This window comes from Vespula vulgaris, chromosome 11 (assembly GCF_905475345.1).
Source record: "Vespula vulgaris chromosome 11, iyVesVulg1.1, whole genome shotgun sequence".
Classification (NCBI taxonomy): domain Eukaryota; kingdom Metazoa; phylum Arthropoda; class Insecta; order Hymenoptera; family Vespidae; genus Vespula; species Vespula vulgaris.
In genome coordinates, this window is record NC_066596.1 from 5,433,872 (window position 1) to 5,459,635 (window position 25,764).

The 25,764-nt window shown below is 34.9% G+C and overlaps 1 protein-coding gene and 1 long non-coding RNA gene across 3 annotated transcripts; one reads left to right on the plus strand and one right to left on the minus strand.

The window, feature by feature from the left end:
• The first annotated feature begins 1,785 nt into the window (after nucleotides 1–1,785).
• LOC127067425 (BTB/POZ domain-containing protein Tiwaz) lies at nucleotides 1,786–11,812 on the plus strand. 2 transcript variants are annotated; one of them, XM_051002274.1, is made up of 5 exons: nucleotides 1,786–2,126; nucleotides 7,614–7,700; nucleotides 8,002–8,205; nucleotides 9,599–9,804; nucleotides 9,950–11,812. In XM_051002274.1, exons 2-5 carry the CDS (start codon nucleotides 7,672–7,674, stop codon nucleotides 10,552–10,554), a joined length of 1,044 nt encoding a protein of 347 aa, XP_050858231.1. In that variant the 5' UTR covers nucleotides 1,786–2,126; nucleotides 7,614–7,671; the 3' UTR covers nucleotides 10,555–11,812. The 2 variants fall into 2 exon arrangements, with proteins under 2 accessions (XP_050858231.1, XP_050858232.1); XM_051002275.1 differs by lacking the exon at nucleotides 1,786–2,126 and adding an exon at nucleotides 3,236–3,543.
• A 10,677-nt stretch (nucleotides 11,813–22,489) lies between these two features.
• Nucleotides 22,490–23,937, minus strand: LOC127067415 (uncharacterized). Its single transcript, XR_007782621.1, has 4 exons — nucleotides 23,896–23,937; nucleotides 23,266–23,337; nucleotides 22,891–23,133; nucleotides 22,490–22,585 (listed from the first exon to the last, which is right to left on the minus strand). It is a non-coding gene; the product is annotated as an uncharacterized LOC127067415 (long non-coding RNA).
• Nucleotides 23,938–25,764: the final 1,827 nt, after the last annotated feature.

Below are 25,764 nucleotides of genomic sequence, written 5' to 3' on the forward strand. Positions count from 1 at the left end.
AAGAGAGGGAGAGAGAAAGTGAAAAAAGATAAGAGAAAGGGATCGGAGGTGGGCAGCCGGCGTTCTCGCCTTGAGCAAGAGACCCGTTTCAAAGACACGTTGAGCAAAACCAAGGGGTGGGGTGGGACGGGTGATGGGGGCGGGGGTGGGGTGGGGGGTAGAGGGAGGGCTCTCCCTAAAATATGTGAACCCACGGGCTACACTCGGACTCTTCGCGTTACATCCTGCTGAACGCTCCGAGCGTATACTCGTCCGTTATGCCGGCAGTCTGTATATCGTATGATACAAAAACATGACATTATTTTCTTCTTTCTTTCTCTCTCTCTCTCTCTCTCTCTCTCTCTCTCTTGGTACCTCCCACTCTACCAACTCATCTCGTTCGCTTCTCTTTACCTTCCTTCCTACCTACCCTCCCTCCATCCCACCCTCCTACCACCTCTTTCCACTTCTCTCTCACTCTCCCTCTACCGAGTTCTTCCATATGTAGAAGAAGCATCATGCTTTTGAATTACGACCGATTATTATGCTTCTCTCGGAGCATCTTCCTCTTTTTTCTCGACTTGGTAACGCGTATTACGCCTTCATTGGGTTTTATGAATGAAAGAATAGACGAGAACAAAGGAAGGGTCGGAGAAAAATAGTGTAGATGTACAAATTCAAGAAAATGAGACGTCGCGAGTATAATGAAATGGACAAATAAAAAACAGAAGCGTTCGTCCAAGCACTCGTTCGTTAGCTAACGATATTGAAAGAATTAAACAAGAGGTTTCTTTCAGTCATGATAATAATTCCTCCAGACGGACTAGTTCAATTATTGAATAATCGTTTAGGGACATGATCGAAATCTGTTAGGTCTTTACGACAGTTAACAGATAGTTTCGTCCCTAATCTATACAGGAAGATGATAGGCCATACTAACGAGACATTCGTGATAGGGACTAAAAATAATATTGAAATAAAATGTATTCAACAGAGGAGTATTTCTAGCAGCAATACCAGTTCTGTTGAAAATCCAACGGTACCCATCGAGAAATACCGGTCCCCCAAAGAAAATATCGGAAACGAATGACGCGATGACGAGGTATCCAAATGTCGTGGCCATTTCTATCTAACTGGAAGCACGTATGCGAGCGCGTCGCTTTGTCCCTGACAAAGTTTATATATGCGAGCAGAATCGTCCAGTGGGTTTAGAAGTGCTGCAGGCGATCTGGAACGATGTTGTTGGCCATGGCCGTTTAGCCAGGAGGCATCTCGAATAGGACAGAGCGAGGCTGGCAGGCCGCTTGGTTGCTTCCCTTTATATCTCGACCCTCGACTGCCCCATTATGCCCAATACTTGATCCTTTTATATTTTTACATTTTACATTTTCCAAAAATCAATTTTAATATAGTACCTATGTATTGAATACTATCGACACGAACACACGCACACATAGACTGTGCACACTGATGAGCGATTCCCTAATTGACGTTAACTTTTATATTATTTCCTTATACTTATTATCGAATAACACAAGACTTGACTGTGTACTTATACGGTACTCCTATATCTATCGTAGATAGATACTATAAGAAGGGTGACTTCAGGTTCACAAAAGCTGGGGGCCGAAACGCCGCGAGCTGGCAAAGCTCTCGCAAGAAGGTTGTGGGATGAGTGGAGGAGGAGGTTGAGAGGAGCAAAAAAAGGCCGTTGGCGATGCTCGTGATCGCTTAGCTGTATTGGTGGGTAGCGTTAGCCTGACTTGCAATGTGCTGGTGGCGCTCGAGAGAGCGCGAACGCTCGAAACGACGACGAAGTCGCAGTCTCATCGAAGCCGCGGTGGCGCGCGGCTTGCGCTAGTTGAGCGTCTCTAAACGAAAGAATACACGTGAATGTGGGACCACGTGGGTTCCGCGCTTGTTTCTGTGCGAGCACACAACGGAAATGAACAAATATTCATATTTCTGACGATGAAAGTCTTCTCGACTTTTGTGGTCCTCCGTTTAGGAAGGTGTTGAGTTTTATTCTTCCGTTTTTTTGTTTTTGTTTTTTTTTTGTTGTCCTTCGACTTTGAGGAGTAAGCTGACCATTCCAAAATAGTGGACATCAGAACAACCGTCAACCTGGAGTCCACGTGCCAGAAACGGTGAGTATCTAACATCGGAAACGTTTCTCGAACTACAACTCTTTCCTTGACAAACTTTGTCTCATTTTTTCAATTTGTCTATTCATATTCGAATATATTTAATCCTACGCGATTATTCGAACAAAACCGATTAATCAAATTTAGAACAAAATACTACAAGATCTCGGAATATCCTCTTCTTTCCATAAGTTAACTTTCACTCGAAAGCAAAGTTGTATGAAAATGAATGGAAACGGAAATTAAGCATATAAGTAGATATATATATGTGTATGTATATACCTGTTTGGAGTCTTAAAAGTAAGACAACATCTATATGCAAAGGATATTCACACCAACTTTCTGATTCCATCGCGTGACGCCAATTCCATGCTTAAACACGGCAATGCGTCGAACGTAACACGTTCAAATGCATAACACGTATTTCGAGTTCACGTACGACTTTTCCTTGCACCGTTCCATTGTCTTCTCGTACAAGATTTTAAAGTTACATTGAAAATTTTTTACGATCCTTATCATTATCCACGCGATTTACAAATATTGCTTATCATTAAATCCATGATTTCTACGTTTTCATGCGATTCGTTAAATCAGCACTAATCTCTCGACAAGATTGTCACTTAACGACGTAACGTAACAAACGTAAAAGAATCATTTGATTAATACGACAATTTTTCCCTTACATATACATCCTTCGATTATAAGAATATAACGTAATTGAAAAAAATTATAAATACAGAAAGCAATGACGTAAAGTAAAAATTATAAAAAAAAAAGACACACGCGTACGCTAAACCCTTCTCCCGAAAAAGGATAAATAAAAAACCTTTGGAGTGACGAACCAATAAAAAAAATTGACTAACAGTCCCAGTTCGATGATAAACGCAATACGACATCTCCGACTTTGGGAAAAGCTATTGGATGGTAACGTATCGTACGGGAGTACGTAAAACGCATTCTTCGTGTATGTGTATCTGTACGTATATTCGCGAGCATGCATCTCTATATACATTTTCATGTACATTTAGATATGTGTATCTACGTGTATATCTGCATACGTATGTATGTATGTAAATGTATGTATGTATGTGTGTGTCAGAGCACGCTCGCGGCAGAAAAGAGGGTCGGTGAGCCGCTCTCGCATTTCAGAACGGATGTGGGCTCTGTGGAAATTGTGCTGGGGTAGTAAAAGGAAGGAGGATAGGGGGTGAGAGGCCGGTTGCGCGCGCGCGCGCACTCGCGCGCACTCCCAAAGCAAGCGGGGGTTGGAAACGAGCTGGAGGCATGGCCGCGAGCGCAGACGCGCTCTGCAGTTGCCGTAATTAGAACCGAGCGCTCCGAGCACATAGCCGAAGGCTGACGAGTCTCCCGCGGACCGAAATTATTCACGAAGCCGCGCCACCAACGGCGAAATTTTCTCGTAAATATTTTCTCTCCTTCTCGAAAAGAGAGAGAGAGAGAGAGAGAAAGAGGGGGGAGGGAGGTAGAGAAAAAAGGAACGCTATCGTTGCTGATGGGTGACTCCATAAGTCGTAAACGTATATTATAAAGGTCGCTCGTCGTACTTGTATCGAGGATATAAAAAAGTACCTCGATTCTCCCTTTCTCTCTCTCTCTCTCTTTTTTTACTGTGCTATGCGAATGCGAATCCTTTTCCAATCGAATGTTTCTGGAATGTGTAATCGAGAGATATTAACAACATCGTATATCGTAAATCAATGTTAAAAGTTATATCAAGAAAAAATATTCCGATATCAAGTGACTTCCTCATTGAAGTATTGGAGAATTTATTCTTACTCAAGTATTGAATACTTTTAGAGATATTTAAAAAACCGAAATATTTCAATAATTTTTTGTAATTAACTTGGCTTATGGTTATGTTAACCTACATCGACGGGAAAAAGAAAAAAAAAGAGAGAGAGAAAGAAATACCACAGATCGAAAAATCCTGTTCCTCTTTAAAATAAGGAAGCACAATAATCGATCGAGTCTATAAGACATCTGTGTCGATTTGTCCGACTTGCTATTTGCAGCTGTAAGTTGCTGCGGTGCATGAAATTCCAATCAGGCTTTAACCGCGCGACGTGTCTCGGTCAGAGTTTCCGTCTCGTAGGGTAAGTAGGTGAGTAAGTGGTAGGAATAGGCGAGGATGAAATGGAGCAAGACACGCATTCGCGCGTATCGGGAGTGCCTCCTTGCTCTGGTCTCGCGATATACGTGGGCAGGTACGTACCTAATCTAAACTAGCAGGTACATACAGTATCTACCTGGGGCCATGGACCGTAATAAAGAAAGGCTAAAGAGTTAAAAGAAAATGAAAAAAAAAACGGGGAATATTTTTCGTCGCGGCTAGGATATATAATACCCCAAGCAAAATGTAAAAAGAAAAAAAGAAAAGAAGGCAACAACGCAGAAGAGACATCAAAAAAATAAAGTCTCCATTGACGCAACTTCCTGGAATCATAATTTGGATTAAGTGAATTTTCAATTTTTCATTCGTGATAATTTTTTTTGATAACTAACAGCCTAAAAAACTTACAAATCAACAAGCCTGGAATTTCGTTCGCCGATAAAGATCTCTCATATTATCGTCGTATCGTCGAATAAGATTTTATGAAAGCGCACGCAATTTGCATCGCTCGTACGAGGAGAAACTCGATTCGAGTTAACCGGTGAAAAGGCCAAAGGAACTCTCGTACGCTGCATGGGGCGGATGCGGAAATTATTGTCGTAGTAATTACAAGGATTCGTAATAACTCGGACAGTGGACGTGATGGAAGGAAGATGGTTGGACAGGTCACCTCTTAACGGTTGATAGATCAGACAAATGATGAGATTCCATTGGGTTGATCATTTTTCTTTTTCCTCAAGGATCATGATAATTTATCTAATTAGATGAAGTCCGGTTTATAAATTTCTGAATTCCCTTAATCGTCGTATATATAACCTCGACATGTTGAGTCCTACCATAAAACTTGAATACCAACAGAACGTTCAAGCGTTTTACTATAGTAAACGGCTAAATATCCTCCGTAATATACTTCTTTTTTGCATCAACAGAATATTTAACGAATGAGGCACGAAGAAAGTACATATGGCGCGTGCTCCTTATGCATAGTGTGCGAGCGTCGAACTGGAGGCCGTTCACCGTCAAGAATGAAGAGAACGAACGCGCGCGCGGAGTCTTCTTTTGCGTTTCCTCCTCTTCCACCTCGCGTGTGCCATTATGCCGCGAGTATATCTTTTTTTTCTATTTTTTCCCTCGCATGACCACAGAGATATACCTCTAGCCCTCTGCTCGGTCCCCCTCCCACCCACACACATACATACACACACAAACGCACTTCACATTACTTCTGACATTATTTTGTTTCTCGTTTCTCTAGTACCCCTTTTACGACTGGATCGACATACGACTCTCTCTCTCTCTCTCTCCTTCTCTCATGGATTTTCTTCTTCCTTTCTCCCTCTCCCTCTCCCTCTTTCTCTCTCTGTCTCTCTCTCTCTCTGTCTCGAACGAACGAACGAACGAACGACTAGCAAGCGACCGACCGCGATCGGCCGAAGAATGTAATGTAATGCCTCGTGGCATAATATATGCGCGCCATCATTTTTCAGCTATCTCACCGGATAGTCTCGTTTGGCGAAAAGCACTCTTAGGTATTCCCGATGAAAATAATATTGAATTTCATACGTTTGTCGATAGAACCGAAATGGAAATACATACTACTAGGTAAAAGTATTTCGTTAGAAAGTCGCGTGTATAAACCAGATCATTGCCGGATCCGTTGGATCTGTTAAATAAGGAATATTAATGATCATTGACATCCTCGTATTTCAACTTAAAATCGTCCTCGTTAAAAGGAATTATTGCGATCGTTAAATTTATTTCCATTGTTTCAATTCTATGATCATCGTACGGTCTTTCTCATTTGATCCTTAACATCGACATTTTTAAATACCGATCGATACTTCTGACAAATTCTTTAGTTCGCGCAATTTTTTATTGAAACATGCTTCATTATACACCTACGTTCGTTCTACAGGTAGCTGTGTGTGTCTGTGTGTGTTTACGCTTTACGACAGTTACATCTCTTGATGCCTCCGACGCATATCCGCCTTCCGTGAACGCATACTTATTTGCTCGACTGAATTTATCTCCCTCTGATGATGAAAGACCACTCGAAACAAAACAACCGGATCAATCAGCGCGTCTTTCCACGCCCTCGACCGAGGCCGACCTACTGTCGATCTTACTAACGAGTTACTCTATATCTATCTATGCAGGCTATCACGGAAATTCTTCTTATTCTTATTCTTTTTTTTGCGAAATAAGGACAATGCAAATTTTTACGTTAAACGTAAAAAAATATATATATACTTTCTCTCTTCATATACCATTATTTGCATCGAACGTAAATTTGTAGAGAAATTTATTTCGAAAATTCGAAAGGAGAATTAAACGACAATAACGCAACAGAGAGGACAATAAAACGTTTTAGTAATAATTTGAACTGACGATATCTATGCCTCGAGCTAGTCCAAAACGATACGTTCCTATGTTAGTATTTGCATCGTCGATTGTACAATTGTAATAGGTAAATGCATAAACGACTTGTTGCAATTACTAATCGATCATCATAATTTGATGGTCTCGTTGATATTTCGAATCTTTCGTCGTCGAATTATGATAATTTACTGAATGATAATTCACGATTTTGATATATATAAATGTCAATGATTTGTCGTTCGTCTCAAACGAATAGACAAACACGCAAGAACATTATTACATTTTATTCAATACATTCTATAAACTTATACGACATCAATTTTATCTCTTTCGTCACTTTGTATTCACATCCATCATCAGTTCATCTTCCATCTCGCGCAAGCGCGTTGACACGTTCTTCGTTACGTTTAAACTGACTCAACTCGGTTGAACGCAAGTTAAATATTGTTTCTCTACTAATTGGCTTATTAATATATATGAAAATTATGTGTTAATGTTCGACCCAGGCAGAAACACAAGCTGAAATGGGTGAGCCGAGCTATTGTACCCGAATGAAAGTAATACAGCAATCAAATTAAGCTGTCGTCGCTTGACCGAACCATGATGACCGACCAATTATAATCAATAAATTAAATTTTGTAATTGATACAATTTTATTTGTTTTATATCTATATCGCGTCGCATGTAAGGGCACACTTTTACAACTTCATCCCATATGATTAAACTTTTCGCGATACCTCGTCAAACGTCAAATATTGTTTCGTACTATTCAAACAAAACTTTAATTTCAATCCTTAGTTGGATTTGAACTTTCGTCGTCAAGTTTTCTACAGATTTACTTCAAATAAATATTTCACCTTATACGTTCCAATTTTAAAATAAGGTAAACATTATCAGAACTCGACTTAGTTCAACTTATCGCGGATGTTTTAGTTTAATGAGTTTCATAATGTTGACCTTCTTTTTTTTTCTGATTACAGACGGAAATGTGAGGCCGACGGGAAGGAGGCGAAGGCCGAGCTAACGGCGCAACGCAGTATGTTCCCTAGCGCACAAATTAAGATGAGGCAAGTGAAGGAGAGAGAAAGAGAGAGAGAGAGAGGAGAAAAAAAAGGGAAAAAAATACGATCTCTATTCGAGCAATACTATGTAAATTCTTATCGACGTAATTGCGGTTAGATTTCATGGAATTTCGTGCCGATGTAAAAAGATCTATAAAAAAAAAACCATTGTCCCAACACTGGCACTATACGAAAAAAGAAAAATTACATAAAAAATAGATAACGTGGAAAGAAAAACCACAACAAAGAATTTTATTGTAGTTTAAAAAAGTCTGACCAATAATGTCGAAAGTGTCCTGTTTGTTAGATTGCTGTCGCCAAGCAGTTCGCCGGCCACGTCGCCCACGATGTCGAATTCCTCATCGCCGACACCACCGACGCCAGTCACGCCGGTTTACAATCAAAAGATGACGGGTATACCATGTGTAGCCGCGGCTTCGAGGTACACGGCACCAGTGCACATTGACGTTGGTGGGACGATATATACATCTTCCTTGGAAACTCTAACCAAGTAAGTTAACATCTTCAAGTATGTGAAATATACATAAAGAGATATAAACAAAACTTTATATGATCTACGATCTATCAAGAATTAATGGAATTATCAAATACACCTGACGTAATGATACATTATTTATCGATCAAAGTTCCTTCGATATCTCCTAACAAATTCATAAATGAGACGATAAGACAGAACACTTGTAATCGTACGAGTGAATCGATCGTTTCTAAGGACAGGACGTCGAAAGCGGAGCAAGCAATCCAAGCGATGTGAGTCGATCGTTTAGCCTTTTCCCATAGCGCGAGAGGATCTGACCCGGGATCGGGTCCGGTCGAAGTACGGTCGAGGCACGCTCGGGTTCCCCTCTTTGGTGGGTCGAAGAAATCGCCCGAGGTAATCACGGCGTTTCGTTCTCCGCCCTTGGTACCGGCCGCGGCATTTCTTCCTTCGTCTCTCCTCCCTCTCTCTCTCTCTCTCTCTCTCTCTCTCTCTCTTTTCATTTGACTGTTTAGCATCTCTCTTTTGACAGCAACCGGCCAACGGTGTGTCTCTTACGTCTCGCGTGCGTCTACTTCTCTATACTTCTTACTAATCTGAACACTCTTCCAACCTGACCTATCGATCTGCGTACATATGTATGTATATATGTATATATATATGTGTGTGTACGAAACTATGTACCTGTACTGTTTATAGATACCTACCTATATACCTTGCTATCGGGCCGATAACAACACCTTGACATTGAACCTTTTATCTAAACGATGCGTTATCAGAACAAGTGAATCGGAAAATAGTTTTGTGGCGATAAGGAAATACATATTTTGGCCATCGGAAGATTCTTCGAACGTTAATAATTCGAACAAAACTAGTACGTATATCGCACGATAGAGAGGATCTTTCGTTTCTGTCTTTCTTACAAAGTCAGATTGCCCGTAGGCTTCACGAGGCCATCGTTATTATATGTTATCGCTGTGGAAGGTATGGGAACCGGCTCGAGGAGGCACACTAGGTACTACATCGGCATTTTTCCCCCCTTCCCACCGCCAGCCTGTACCATAACGCACCCGGTTGTGCTTCAACACGAGCACCGTCTCGGTCCTCTCTTCTTCTTCTTCTTCTTCTTCTTCTTCTTCTTTCTTTCTTTCTTTCTTTCTTTCTTTCTCCGTCGTGTTCGTTCGCTCAACGCCGATTCGCGGATCTCTTAACGTTCTTCGACTTTTCTCTCTACTCGTTTCCCCCCTTCTTCCTCCACCACCCTCTATACTCGTCTATTATATGCTAAATTACGTCGACCTTCGATCGTACATGCAGAAGATCGAGAATCGATGTTATATCGTAATACAAGTCAACGATTATCTTTCCTAAGAACCCACGATGAACATAGATAATTAATTTTCAGGTATCCAGAATCGAGACTGGCCAAATTATTCAATGGTAGTATACCCATTGTTCTGGACTCCTTGAAACAACATTATTTTATCGACAGGGATGGTAGTATGTTTCGACACATACTAAACTTTATGCGAAATTCGCGACTCCTGATACCTGACAACTTCGCCGATTTGGATTTATTGCTCGAGGAAGCGCGATACTTCGACATTGCGCGTAAGTATTGAGAGAAAAAACAAACTAAAATACACCCTTAAACCCAAAACCTATCCCAATCGTCCGATTAGAAAAAAGAAGATCGTCTGCTTCGTTGTTATCCTCTTATTTTTCTTACTTCCTTTTCTTTTCTTTTCTTTTTCAGCAATGTGCAAGCAATTGGAACAGATAAAAAAGGAACGAATAAAGAATGGTACCGCGAGCTTATCCTCGACGACTGGCTCGGCTTGTTCAACGGCTACCTCAACCGCATCAGCAGCCTCGACTATGACAACGACGACATCTTCCTCGCCTAAACAAGGCTCCGGAAGACAAATAGGCATGCGCGGGAAAGGCACGTCGAGTTGTTCGCTCGACTGTACGGGTTGCTCGAGTTGCTCACCGTGCGATCACGAGGCCGAAAAATTTCGCGGTACCGAGGGTAACCGCAGTTACGAATGCGTTGCCCTACACGTCAATCCTGATCTCGGTGAAAGAATTATGCTATCGGGTGGGCACACTCTTCTCGATGAAGTCTTTCCCGAGGCTATGCAAGCTGTGATTAACGCACGTTCTGGTATTGCCTGGCATCAACAGGACACCCGTCACGTCATCAGGTTTCCATTGAATGGCTTTTGCAAGCTCAACTCCGTTCAAGCTATTACGCGATTGCTCAACGCAGGATTTCGTATCGTTGCCAGTAGTGGTGGAGGTGGTGAAGGTCAACAATTCTCGGAATACCTCTTCGTCAGACAATCTGTTAATACCTGACGGAAAACGATCCAATTTTATCCAATCATTTTATCGATTTTCACGATGTCGTCTCTAATATCGAATACTCCAGTGAACGCAACGATCGAGATTCAAATTACTTTCTTGCTCCCCAATTATCTGCAAAGTTAAATCTATTTTTACGTGGCAATAAAAATCGAATCGATTCGACGTTAATACGCGTTCGATATAATTCATTAAATATCGGTACCGATCTTTGAGGTTTTATGATAAAAGAAGAGACAAACGTTTATATGGTTGGCGTAAAAAAAAAGACAAAAAAAGAAAACCAGGTCAACCAGAACGGAAAATGTATTTTATGTCGAGAGTCTTTACGTGACGTAATTAACGGTAGCTTTAAAAAAAATATATATACATATATATATATATATATATATATATATATATATATAGAACGGAGAAGATGAAGGAACACCATGTCAGCATTCGTCCAAGGATAAATATTTTATTCGATATTGCTCGAAAGACTCTGTACTTGGAGATATCTTAAGTGCAGACCGACGATCATTAAAATTTGTTATTATATAATAAGATGTACTTATATGTATTTATATGCCATACTAATTATTGTAAATATCGCGAATAAACTATCGTTCGTCTACACACACACGCACGCACACGCACACACACACACACAGTGATACGAATTGTTACGTATGCATGTATTATTAAAGAAAAGAAAAAAAAACACAAAAAACAAAAAAAAAGGATAAAAACGAAAAAGAAGTATATATTATCTCTCACTGACCCATTACATTTCATAACACTAATATAAGATATTATTATTCGTCCGTGTCTCCTATCAAAAAATTCAAAAGCTTTTAAAACTATTACTTTTTAACAGACAATAAAAACTCATTGGATATACAAGAGCATGGTAAAAAGGAAAAAAAACAAAGGACGAAAGAAAAAGTGGGAGATGCGCCGATCGCGTAACCTCCAGAATGAAGGATAAAGCGTAGGAACATCGTAGCCACGGGCCCCGTTTCCATGGTTACTATGAACTCAATATCCGCGATGCCGACAGGCACCACTAGCCTGAGGCTGTCATCCCTCGAACCAGAGTCGCTGCTGCCGTCGTCGAGTTCGCCGGTCTCTCCCTTGCAACCCACCTTTGCCTCTTCTCTTCCTGCCTCCCTTTCCTACCTCCTACTCATCCTCTCTCTCTCTCTCTCTCTCTCTCTCTCTCTCTCTCTCTCTCTCTCTCTCTCTCTCTCTTTCTCTCTCTCTCTCTATCTTCCTCCTCGTCTTGATTATATCCCATTTCTAGATCGCCGCAGGGACTACTCTCGTACACCGGGTCCTCCGATACACGACACGAGGTGAAGTAGCCTTCGGCGTCGACGTGGAAGATGGCTTTGAAATTCTGGAATTTCCGTGATTTTAGTATATGGAATAATCTAATTGTTTTATTCAAATCTCTCTCTCTCATTCGCTTTCTCTCTCATTCAGTCTCTCAATCTATCATATATGTATGATATGATATAGTACGAGAAATTTTAATGAACATCTCTTTTATTGATGTACCATAAAATAATTGGTAAAAATGAATTTAACCTTTTGCACTCGATAAACGCCACTACGATATCCGTAATATGAAATACTATTAAGTCATGTATTATTATACATTTGTGTGTATAGAATTTAAGGACTACAGAAACTAAATGATATGAGAACTCTAAAATTCCTATTAAGGAATAGGATATATTTAAAATTGTCCAGAGTGAAAAGGGTTAACGTAGACTGATCATGCCAATCAATGGTTGTTTCTTTATTGAGAGATAATGAAGCAGTGAGATGATAATATAAATAGTTATGATTTCTGTATCTGTACAATATCAAACTTCTTTTGTGGAAAATCTGTTATAATAATTAGAAAATTCTTTCAAAATATTCTATAACATTCTGATCTTTTCCTTACCATTGTAAATTTATAAATAATTATTATCTTATAGAATTCTGATATGTTTTGTACCATCCCAATACTTTTCAAGCGAATTGTATTCTGAAACTGTTTCTTTTTAATTATTTGAAAGCGTAATCTTCTAATTCAAACAAACAATATTACACTTACACACACATACACACACAAAATTTCAAATAAGTAATGAATTTGTTAAATAATAAATTAATTGAATCATATCTTTATTGAAAAGTAAACAATATGGAAAGATAATTCAAATCATCATACAACATAGTAAAATTTTGATTGAATTTAAATGCAGCTATTAGCTCGACAGTACTTGCGTTATTTATCATATATCGCAAATAATATCGATTTCCAGGTCTCACCACATGGAGGTTGCTGCATACAGAGACCCACGGGCTAAGACTCTACTGTTAATATCAATTACTTTGAAAGTTACTATATCAAATCATTATTATAACATATTCAATAATAATTGTTATAATTTTAGAAAACTATTATTATTATTACAAAAAAGAAAGAAAACAATCGCGAAACGAATCAAAAATCTTTTTCTAATCAATCGTGACTAGATGAAAATTTTATGAATTCGTTTGATATCGACCTGCCTACCCGGTTAAGAATAGAGCCCTTTATATGGAATTCTATTCCCATTAAACTAATGTGGAAACTTCGCACGTCCTTCGCTGTACATGATGTTGAAATTCTGTGAACATAAAACATCTAAACCATTTTATATTTAAACAAGAAATAATCGAAATAATATGCGAATTTCATATAATAAATTAGCAGTCACCTGTAAACATAAAACATCAAAAACATTTTACAATTAAACAAGATGCAATCAAAATAATATGTGAATTTTACATAATAAATCAGCATTCTGTTATCCACAGTCACCTGTAATCATAAAACATCAAAAACATTTTACGATTAAACAAGAAGCAATCAAAATAATATATGAATTTTACATAATAAATCAGCATTCTGCTATCCACAGTCACCTGTAAATATAAAACATCAAAAACACTTCATAATTCAAACAATCTGTGGATAAGAAAGTTATAATTCTATTACTTTCTGAAAATGAAACATATATTAATTGAAACATATAAGAATTATTTTACACACACACACACACACACACACACACACACACACGCACGCACGCACGCACGCACGTACATAAATGTATATCTCATAAACCGGAAAAAAAAACCAATAAAGAGTGGAATCGAATCTTGCCAATTTAGATGATATTTCCTGAAACAGAAATTAACTATGTTTAGATAGATTAAAAATTTTGTAAATATTTCAAATTATTTTTTACTTTATTATTTTTTCATTATTATTTTGCTTTGATTTCCTGTTAACTGAAGCATCCGAAAAACCTGAAACATAAATTTTATATAATGAATTTATAATCTTTATTAATTTATTTTTATGCCATACTCTATGATAGTATGACAAACTTTAAAATATTATTTTAAATATTGTTGTTAATACCCACTGATATATAAAAGAATATCCTGCAATATATACTCTTGAAACGTGAAAACGACATCTCTCTGTAACAGAAAATTATATAAAAGGGCATGTGTGGAAAGACAAAATTGTATCTACAATCTATGGGCAAATATTTTCATAATTTTATAAAGATTTTATAATTTAATAAATAAAAACTTTTATACATATAAATTTTGCCATAGATTGTAATGCTGAAATAAAAGAAAAAAAAAAAAAAAGTATTAAAACGGCCATAAAATTGGCATTGAATAAGTTGAATTCTCAATGCATTAGAAAACATGTTTTACATTTAAATAAAAATATGAAAGTATAAATTAAAATATGAATAATGGATTTTATGTACAAATGCATAAAAATATATACAAATATATACAAATATATACAAATATATAGAAATAGAAAAGATAGAATTGCATAATAAATTGACAATTGTTTAATACAATTTTAGAATATATATTATAAATAATTCAAGACACGTTATGAAAAAAAGAAAAAGAATTGTGAATATTTCACAATATTGAAGAATTAGGTCGCGTTCAAAAAAAAAAAGTATACTGCACCTTGTGTCGTATCATAAAATGCATACACAATTTTGTATACCGCCATAAACATATTCATAACGAGATTAAATATATATTTAAACAATAGATTGTATGTATCTTATATTATCACGTTTATACTAACGCGAAGTACGCAGTTACATCATGTGTCTGATGTACATATTACATCGTTTATATATAAGACACTGTTTTATCTATTAAATTATAAAAAATATAGTAATATAATTTCACAATTTTAAAACCATATAGTTTGTATATGTATATGAAATAGTAATGAAATATAAAATCTGAAAGAGAAAAATAAGATTATATATAAAAAATATTATACATTAAAGACAAAATAGCTTTAATATATTCTTGCATATTATTCCTATGAATTTATTTTATCGCTACTGCTTGCTTTAACAGATCCTAATTTCCCTAACTACATCAAGTCTTATAGATTTTTAATCAGAATAATTAGAATCTATATAAGATGATGATTATATTCATACAAGTCATAAAATGACTCTTACAATAAATGAGCCATCCTACAACTTGTGATAAGACTATGTTGGAATTGCATAAAGTATATATGTATATATAAATATATAATCATCAAAAAGTGAGTATATATATATAAAAAAGATACGGAAAGAATTATTGATCTACTAATAGTTATATAAAAAAATTCAAAATTATTCTGAAATAAAAATCTATATAGATGCTTGAGTATCCAGGTGCATTCCTGAATGCAAACCTGTCCCTGAACTATTATCGCCCACACTCCTGAGTGTGGGACAGCCTTTTCATTCATTTCATTCATATACCAAGACTTATACATTTTTATTCCGTCAAATAATTATATTTCTCTCAAATATGAATAAACAATTATTAATAATCTTTATATCATTCATTATACCTTCTTAATATTTCTTATGAAACTTTCATATATATAATAAAAATACTCCCCTCTTTCTTTCTCCTCTTTCTCTCTCATATATATACTTATTAATTCTGTTATTTTATATTCACTTGTTGATAATTTCGGAATAAAAATGTATATCCTTGACATATTTTATGCACTCCTGAGTGCAAGGCTGTTATTTTTGTATCATATCGCTCGCTTAGCAAGATTTATACATTTCTATTTAGAACGAATCAAAATTTCTTTTCGCTCATTTGCACACTATTTAAATATAAATAAATTATTATGTTAAGAAGATTGTAATATATTCTAGATTTATTATTAGATAACTTCTGCCTCTTAAAAGAAAAATATTGTAAGGTTGATATATTTAAATATTTATCATATACTTTCCTATGTGCATTTTCATTCGCGTATTTTTGATCATTCTGAATAAGAAATATATATCCTTACTATAATATGTTCATCTGCATTCCTGAATGCAGGCATGTACTTACTGTGATCTATCATATGCACTCCTGAGTGCAGGCAAGCCACTTCAATCGCTTCATTTATATACCAAGACTTATACATTTTTATTCCAACAAAATATTTATATTTCTTTCAAATATGTATGAACATTTATTAATAATCTTTGTTTCATTCATTATATCTTCTTAATGTTTCTTATGAAACTTTCACATGTATAATAAAAATACTCCCTCTTTCTCTGATATATTCTTCTGTCTCTCATATATATTTATTAAGTTTTTCATCTCATATTTATTTGTTGATAATTTTGGAATAAATATGTATACCCTTGACATATTTTAATATGCACTCCTGAGTGCTGGCTGCCATTTATGTCGCTTCATTCATCTAGCAAGACTTACACATATCTTATCGGAATAATTCAAATTTTCCTTTAATTCATTTGCACCATTTAAATATCATTCAATTATTATATATGGAATAAAATTAAATTTCAATTATTTATTGTTAGTCAAGTTTAATATCGTATAATGAAAAAAATAACACCAGAGTTCGACGTATATTTCTTCATTAAGTATCCTTATTAGTGCATTCATTCATCTTTGATTATTCCGAATGTGAAATGTATATCCTTACTATAATTTGTTCATTTGCATTCCTGAATGCAATCATGTACTTACTGTAAACCTTTCATATGCACTCCTGAGTGCAGGCAAGCCATTTTATTCGTTTCATTTATATACCAAGACTTATACCTTTTTATTCCAAAAAATATTTATATTTCTTTCAAATATGTATAAACATTTATTAATAATCTTTGTATCATTCGTTATATTTTCTTAATATTTCTTATGAAACTTTCATATATGTAATAAAAATACTCTTACTTCTCCCTCTTTCTCTCTCTCTCTCTCTCTCTCTTTCTCTCTCATATATATTCATTAAGTCTTTCATCTCATATTCATTTGTTAATAATTTTGGAATAAAAATGTATATCCTTGACATATTTTAATATGCACTCCTGAGTGCTGGCTGCCGTTTTATATATTCATCTGCATTCCTGAATGCAGGTATTTCAATTCGTCATCAAGTCTTGTAGATTTTTAATCAGAATAACCAAAATAAATAGAATAATCGGAATAATTAGATTAATCAGATTAATCAGAATAATCAGAATAATCAGAATTAGATTGCAAAAAGATAATGAGGGTGAGGATGGAGATGATAACGATAATGATTACCACATAAGAGTCATTTTGCAACTCGTGGTAGAGCTGTGTGGACATTGAAATATGCATATATCTCGTATATATACATACACATTATGAAATTATGAACATGAAAAAATATGATTAAAATATGATTATTCTGAATTAAAAATCAACATGCTTGGGTATCCAAATGCACTCCTGAGTGCAATGCTGCTGCAGGCCACGGATGTCCACACAATATTTAACGAGCGTGACTCTATTTGTGTAACTAAAAATCTACTTCAAGAAAAGACTCTACTTTAAAACTTTAAAATGCAAGGACTCGACTTTAATTTAAAAAGAAAAAATGCAATGACTCGACTTTAATTTAAAAGAGAAAATGCAATGACTCGACTTTAATTTAATAAGAAAAATGCAAGGACTCGACTTTAATTTAAAATGAAAAGAGGGAGGGCTTGACTTTAATTTGAAAAAAAAAATAAAAATAAAAATAGAAAATGCAAAGGGCTTGATTCTACTCTGAAATGAAAAACTGACTCTACTTTTAAAAAATACAATGACTCGACTTTACTTTAAGAAAAAATTACAATGACTCTATTAATTAATAACTAACTGCAAAAGCTTGACTTTAATAATAATAAAAAAAAAAATCCAAATTTTCACGAACGCGAGTGCGGAATACCGTAGCAAGGAGATGGAATGGTCCATCATCTCCATCCAGGAACAAACTACTACGAGCATAAGTGTCAACGTGGTAAAGGGTAAAAGGGATTTTAATAAGACCACAAGCCATTAACGAAGGGTTCGACATAACGATCACCTTTGAAAAATGACTTGTAGTCGATAGTTGCCCTCTTGAGCCACAATATGTGGGGGCCTCTTCAGCACACAGCCACTTCTTGCTTCGTGCCCTAACCACTGCATTGGAGCATTCCTTACGTGCGACGCAAGATAAGTTTACGTATCAAAAAACGCCCTACCGTTCGAAGCAACGCACCCACGAAGATTGACATACTACAGTGGTTGCTACTACAAGAATGAAATCGTCCCTAAGCTAAACCGACCTAATCCCGACCTGAGTTCACTTTACGCAACAAGACTCAAACCACTCGTGTAAACGCACGAATTGAACGAGACGCAATAGTCGCAAGCTAAAGGGTTGGGAAGTGAAAACACATTTTCGCACGCAGGTTTGTTCTGTTTTTTCTTTTTTTTTTTTTTTTCTTAACCTAACGAGCGGTAAGCGCTTGCGACGTAAAGTATCGATTTCTTCTAAATAGTATAACCACTGAAGTATGGCAAAATTCGCGAATGAATCACCCCAAACGGCACTGACGAGTCCCAACACGTATTCTCAACTGCGTTTTCTACTCTGCCTAGGTGCGTCTCGATTTTCTAATGATCTTTATTTATTTATTTATCCGATTAAAAAAAAAATGAAAAATAAAAGTAAAATATTCGTATATAAATATTCGAATTAAACCGTAAAGCTATCCTAGCCTGTGGACGATCAATGGACTCAAAGAATCCACCAACCGTACGCAATAACACAGGCACATTTAATCGAATGCTCCAGCAGATATAATATTCGTTCTAATCGATGAACCTATTACAAACTAATATTAACTCGTTGCACTTAAGAGATGAATATAATTTCGGTAAAATGTCAAGATCACAGGAATTGTAATATTTCCATTTTACTTATGCAGGTATATTCTATTTCTAAATAAGAAATATATAGATAGTAAATATTTTAAGAATCGCGAAGTGCAAGAATTAATTTAAAACTAAGTATCGAACAAATTCAAAATCCTTTGCTAAGTTCAAAAGATATGGGATGTATCTGATGTTTTCATTGGGTGCAAAGTTTTTCGAACTGTTTGATACTGACATATTGTGTGATGCAAAGTGTCAGCAAAAAATCTAAGAAAAAAAAATTAAAAAAAAAAAAACAAAAAACAAAAAAGATAAGAAGATAAAGTTCAGCCATGCTGAAAGATCGTAAAATTTGCTGAAACGTCACAAATCCCCGAAGAAAGGACTTCCCACTCCTGAGTGGGAATCGCATCCTTACCCGGTCCTTACCTACTTAAAATTAATTGAAACATTCACTCAGAAAAGTATGCTACCTGCCTGCCTATGACCTATATTTAAAAAGTGCAAACATTCACACCAACACATACACTCCACGGTTCTCTCACACTCCACCAGGGTGCAAAAGCCTACACTAGAGAGTATGCCCCGGGGCACCTCCGACACCCTAGTTCAACCGCGTATTTTTTCTAATATATGAGGAGTACGTACCAGTTGCTGAAATCGACTGCCAAGGCTAATGATTATTGCATGTTTGACTAAAGCAAAAAATACTAGTACATACTAGTATACGTATAGATACTAGTAATATATACGAGTATTTAAAATTTTCCACAAAAATGTGGTAACTACTATGCAAACCGATATTAATATAATTATATATTAAATATATAATATATTTATTTAAAAGTTATCGCGAAACGATGTACAATGCACTTCCTAAAACGCACATACAAGTGCAAGGTACACCGTGCAATCACCAGCACAATGACAGTCGCTGAAAAGGAAACTTAAAACTAAATCCACACTGACCGTTTCTCACCCACACGAGTAACACCTGGGTTAAACGCATGGATGAGAACGCAGAAAGCATGGTGGGAAAGGGGTATTAGTATATTAGTGCTGAAAATCCTGAGCTAAAAAATGATTAATTTATAATATATATATAAAAAAAATATATAAAAAAATATATAAAAATATATATATAAAAAATTTAAGCGGACTGTGACTCTAGAGTCTCTTTGCACGTCTTATTAGCAAGAGCTCAAACAAGGATGGATGATGGTAGGCGGTCACCACATATGAGTGTGACCACCACATATGGGTTTTACCACTAAAAGTGGTAAAAAAATAATAAGTTGCAAAAATAGTTTTGCAACCCCACCTGTATACACCGCTTAAGGGCCTTTGAGCGACCCGCGGTAGGCAGTCGTTGACATGGAGGGATGAAATATGCACATAGCTCATATATATGCATACGCATTATGCAGTTATGAAATTTCATTATTAAAAAATATATAATTTTAATAAAAAACCTCGGACGACTCCTCTCATCAAATGGCTGTTCTAATGAAAGAACGGGATTATAATCCACCACTTAACTGACAGAATCTATCCGTCGCGGAAGGGGTTTGTCTTCTTGCTCATTTGTTGGTAAATCGATATTTTGAAATATCGAAATAAATCGCGATTAAATGGACTAAGTACGAAGCAATGCATGTAACGTAAACCACGTTATATGCTTTATACGAAATCGGGTAAATGAATGCCCGATTTCATTACTAATATCGCGAGCAAAAACGAAGAGAGAAAAAGTGCTAATAAACAGCACTGTAAATTAAACGACTTTGAAACAAGAAGACCCTGGCCTGATCTATATATATATAATAATAATAATAAAATATGCACAAGAAAATATCTAACTAAATATATAGGGACCACTCGTGAATAAAATCAAAGATTTTAATCACGGACACTTTTGCTCGTTTCGGACATGGGACGTCTACGAATACAACCAGTAACCCGTGCCGATAAGGACCTTTCATCCTCGGCATGATGGGTACCAGAGGAACTTTAAATTTTTTCACTTACTACTTAAGAAGTTCTGCGATGGCTCCAAAACACTCGTCCCCCTCGTAGGAGGTTGAATGATGTCGTGAAGTTGGTTGAAATTATCGTTGAATCGTTGAATCGTTGAATCGTTGAATCGTTGAATCGATGAATCTGTAATACAAAAAGGTACAAAAAAAGATTAATTATATGTTCCATATCGAACTAATATATTTATGAATGAATGAAAATGACTAAAAAGAAATATATGATTTAAACGACGAACAAGAGAAGTTACGATTGCAAGAAAGAAATATACTTACATGTAATTATATCCAGACGAAGCTTTACGTTCGTCGGTAAAGATGAAGAGGATGAATTTTTAAATTCACACTTTCGACCATTACAATATTTATCGCAACGCAATCCTCTTCCACCGAATAGGCCGAAAGTGTGTTAATGATTCTAACAACGCGGCGAACATATAATTTTAACAAGAATATGACATCAATTCTTGTTTTGGATTTATTAACGCGACCGAGAAATTCTAAACGGCGAACAACACTGACTCTAATTCGCGATTTTATTTTATTTTATTTTTAAAGCAACCCATTCGGTTGCAAAACAATCAAACTGTTTCGTACAAGCACTGACTCTAAGATCGCATTGCGCGCGATCTACAACTGAAGACCTGTTGAATAAAAATTGTTAAAGCAAGCTGTGGCGTTTATATTATATTAAATATTATATATTAAATACGTATTAAATAATAAAAATATGTATAAATAAATTTATATCGTATTGAATATTATATATTAAATATTAAGTATTCAATATTAAATATCATATATCATATTATTCAAATTACATGATTTAAAATCATAAATTTATATTACATCTTTTGTATGCTACAATAATATAAAAAAAAAATGCTATTCAAAAGATGTAACTACGATACTTGTAAACTATATTTTAATAAATGAATATGTAAAAGCAAACGATCAAAATCGCGTTGTATCTATCGTTTAAAAATAGATTTGATCGCGATAGGGATATGTTTACAGAAGTATACTAATTATGTGAATACCTATAAATCAGAATAGATATAGCATTAAAGTAAAACTAGACAAGGTGTAGTAAAATTGAAATTATAATATATTTATATAATATTAATTAAACGGTTAAACGTATCTTGAAATCTTATTCTATTTCAATTTAACTTTTATTATACTTTAATGAAATTTTTATTATTCTCGGTGCTTCTTAATATTCTCTAAATTCAATGCAAAATATGTTTCAACAAATTTTTAATAAATTACAATTTAATCAAAATTATTTTCTAATACACCGAACGTCAGCCTTTGGCCCGGTAGTGCGTACGTTGTATAATATAAAATATACGAACGTTCGCAATACCGATTTCCGAATCTCACCACAAGGAGGTAGCTGCGTATGGAGATCCACATATAAATTTTGTAAAAAACATAAAATATTATATAATAAAAGTTTTGGCTATAATAGAGCATAGAAACTTATAATAAAACTAAAACAGAACATGTGAAAACGTTTAACGCAATAGATAGTTCATTAGAATTGATATCTGATTTTTTATACTAATTGAAATTAAATTAAAATTTCTTAATGATAAACTTATTTATGTATACTTATCTATGAAGAGCAGCAAGAAGTATATGAGAACTGCTATCAAATGTGTAGATGTCCAGACAAATTGGTGATTATATTGCCCAATACGATGAATAATAACCTAAAAATATTCAAACAATTATTAATATAGAATAAAATTATATATCTATCTATCTATATATATATATACGATATATATACGAATAAAAATTAGACAAAATTCAAAAAGATTATTAATATAGAAAAAGATTAAATAAATTTATATATATAAATCTATCCACATATGTGTAAATGTGAGTCGTGTATCCAACATATAATAGTATATATTGAAGTCTAATATGATATAAAATAAAATTAATAAACCGTAAATGATTAAATAAAGATTATAAAATATTATATATAATGTAAATGAGAAATTATACGAACCTGAATTAACGAAGCAGGAGCAAGTCTGAACACGTCTGGAAGGCTGCTTATACAAACGAGAACTGTGCTAAAGATAAACTAAGAAAGTCGTCTTCTCGGTCGTCCTTTGATTGTTTACATGTGTATTGTCGATACTTCCTAAATATTCCGTACAGTACAGCGTATACAAATACACATATGTATAGATATACCTATTATCACGTGCGATTGCTTTTTCTTTTGTTGCTTGCCGGAGACTCATTTCTAAGAATTATTTGACAATTGGTGGGGGAACTCAAGCTTATTATTTATATGCTATCTTTCTTTCTTTCTCTGCCAATGTCCTATCTCTCTCTATAAAGCCTCGCTATATGTATTAAAATGAGATAAACTTACCGATACGTATCGAAGAGATGTATAGACTGGTATATTCGACGTTCTGTATTGTAGCTATAGCTTCTTAGAAATCTGAAAATCAAATATCATATTACTATAAGCAAAATTAAGTGTTACGTAATATGTGTAGGGAATATCTATTGTGTGTCTGTATGTGTGTGTGTGTGTGTGTGTAACGTATGCCTATATTATATATATGGAACTGTACATACTTAATTGTATACTATATGTATACATATATGTATATATGATCTACTATATGTGTGTGTGTGTGTGTAGGATTTGTGCTGTTATGTATGTGCGCGTGTGTGTGTATGTATGATCGTATATGAAAATCGAATTTAATACAAAATATCAATCGATCACAACTATTAATGCAAAATTATTGATCAAAGCATCATTAAAAAACGAGAGAAGTATCGATATTATGGAAATAAAACGGGAAAAGTGAAGAAAAGTGCGACGCGAAAGCTTCTCGGGCGATGTACGAGAGGCTGATTTTATTTTCGCGAATATCTCTTAAACGCGATAATTCCCAGACTTTCGAACGCGGCCTCATAAAAATCGCGTGTTTGGCTATCGATTGATATATTAGAAAAAAGTGTATGTTAGAAAAAATTGATTAATTACCTGTAATTATGCGGAGCGACGAAACACCGTGTTCACATGTCACTGCGTCCAAGATGGCGATGAGACTAATGGCAAGGAAGGAAAGTAGTCCCTATAATTCGATGACGTCATCAGAGGTACAATCGAGTCAAATCAAGTATTATATTTTTCAATGAAAAATAATAAAAAATATAATATAAGTACGTAGATAATACGATATGGATGAGAAATGTAATTAATACGAATTTTAAACATAGATAATAATTTTCTAATGAAATAATTATATTTTCTAAAGATATAGAAACATTAAATAGATACGCACTTGTATCACAAGTACCTATATTATCTCTATGCTTTATATATTACGCGCGAAATAATGAACAATTGTTAAATCGAAATAATTCGATGATTTATGTATTTACATATATATATGTAATATGTATCTTATATGATATGAAAAAATAATTCTTCTTTAAATATTTATTTACCACAACGAATAACTACGTCGTTTACGATCGAATTATGTATCATGTATCGATAATAAATGTGTGAATCGAGAAAGCTCGACTATCGAAAAGAAAGGAAGGAAAAAGAAATGATACATATGTACATAAGTATATAGAGAACTACATTGAAATGTATATAGGCAACGAGAAACCACGAAATACGCATTATTTTTGGACAGTACTACCAATATTATTTCTTACAAAGGACTTATATTCGAAATGAAAGCAGATGACAAAAAAAGAAAGAAAAAACACAGATCTTTTTACACACAGACAGTGCACACATGCGAAAGAATATCAAACTCGACGCAAAGCCGAGTTTTCGATCGCATTATATACAATCACGGATTATGTTTTTTCATCTTACACAATTACTCAGGAAATATATGAAGAAAGAAGTTGGCTTACCGGTAGTAGTCGTTGATCCTTCAAACAACGAACATCTTTGTAATTCTGGACCGAAAAACGATGCACTAAATTGATTCTAATTCGATTCTGTTCTATCTCGTGAAATTCTTGAAAATCTGAAAAATGTGAAATCTCAATTAATATTGGATAAAATTAAAGGTGTGTATGTATGAAAAAAGAAGATTAGAAGAGTGTATGTGTATATATAATGTGTAAAAAATGTATACATGTGTGATGTATGTGCTTGTGTATGAATATATATATGAAAATCGAATATAAAACAAACTATCGATCAATAATAATTATAAACGCAAAGTTATTGAACAGAGTCATTATTAAAAAGCGAGAGAAGTATCGATATTGTGAAAATCAACTAGAAAAGTGAGAAAAAAAATAGACGCAGTAGCTCTCCGAGGAATCGACGAAAGGCAGATTTCATTTTCACGAATATCTTTTAAACGCCATAATATCCCGACTTGCGAATGCGGCCTCTTAAAAATCACGTGTTTGACTATCGATTGGTGTATAATAATCAGGTGTACGTTAGAAAAAATCTGCTAATTATCTGTAATTGACGAAAGGGACGGGGCGACATGTTTGCTTGGTACGAATTAAAGCAGCAGTGGCGTCATCTACATTGTGAAGCTAGTTAGATTTGCACGGTACATAAATATTGCATCATTTTTAAAATATTACGCACTAATAAATATATTAATTTTTCTTAACATTTTATTGAAAAATAGCACAGTATATAATATTCAATCATAAAAAAATCATTGAGAATGCTTATCAAACGTCTTAGTGTTTTCTATCAAGTTATATAAAATTCCCGCCATATACGTAGATTCCCGCGTTCGAATTTAGTTATCTTTCTTCTCTCTCCCACTTCGGGAGTCAAAAAATAACTAGTTAATAAATCGAATAATCAAAGAATTTATCGTTTCGATGATCAATATCTCTTGTAAATGTTCGGAAA

Excerpts from the sequence above, each read along its gene's own strand:
- LOC127067425 (XM_051002274.1), top strand. The coding sequence starts at position 7,672 with ATGTTCCCTAGCGCACAAATTAAGATGAG. Across the intron at positions 8,206-9,598 it reads TCCTTGGAAACTCTAACCAA|GTATCCAGAATCGAGACTGG; the intron begins GTAAGTTAACAT and ends ATTAATTTTCAG. Across the intron at positions 9,805-9,949 it reads GCGATACTTCGACATTGCGC|CAATGTGCAAGCAATTGGAA; the intron begins GTAAGTATTGAG and ends TTTCTTTTTCAG.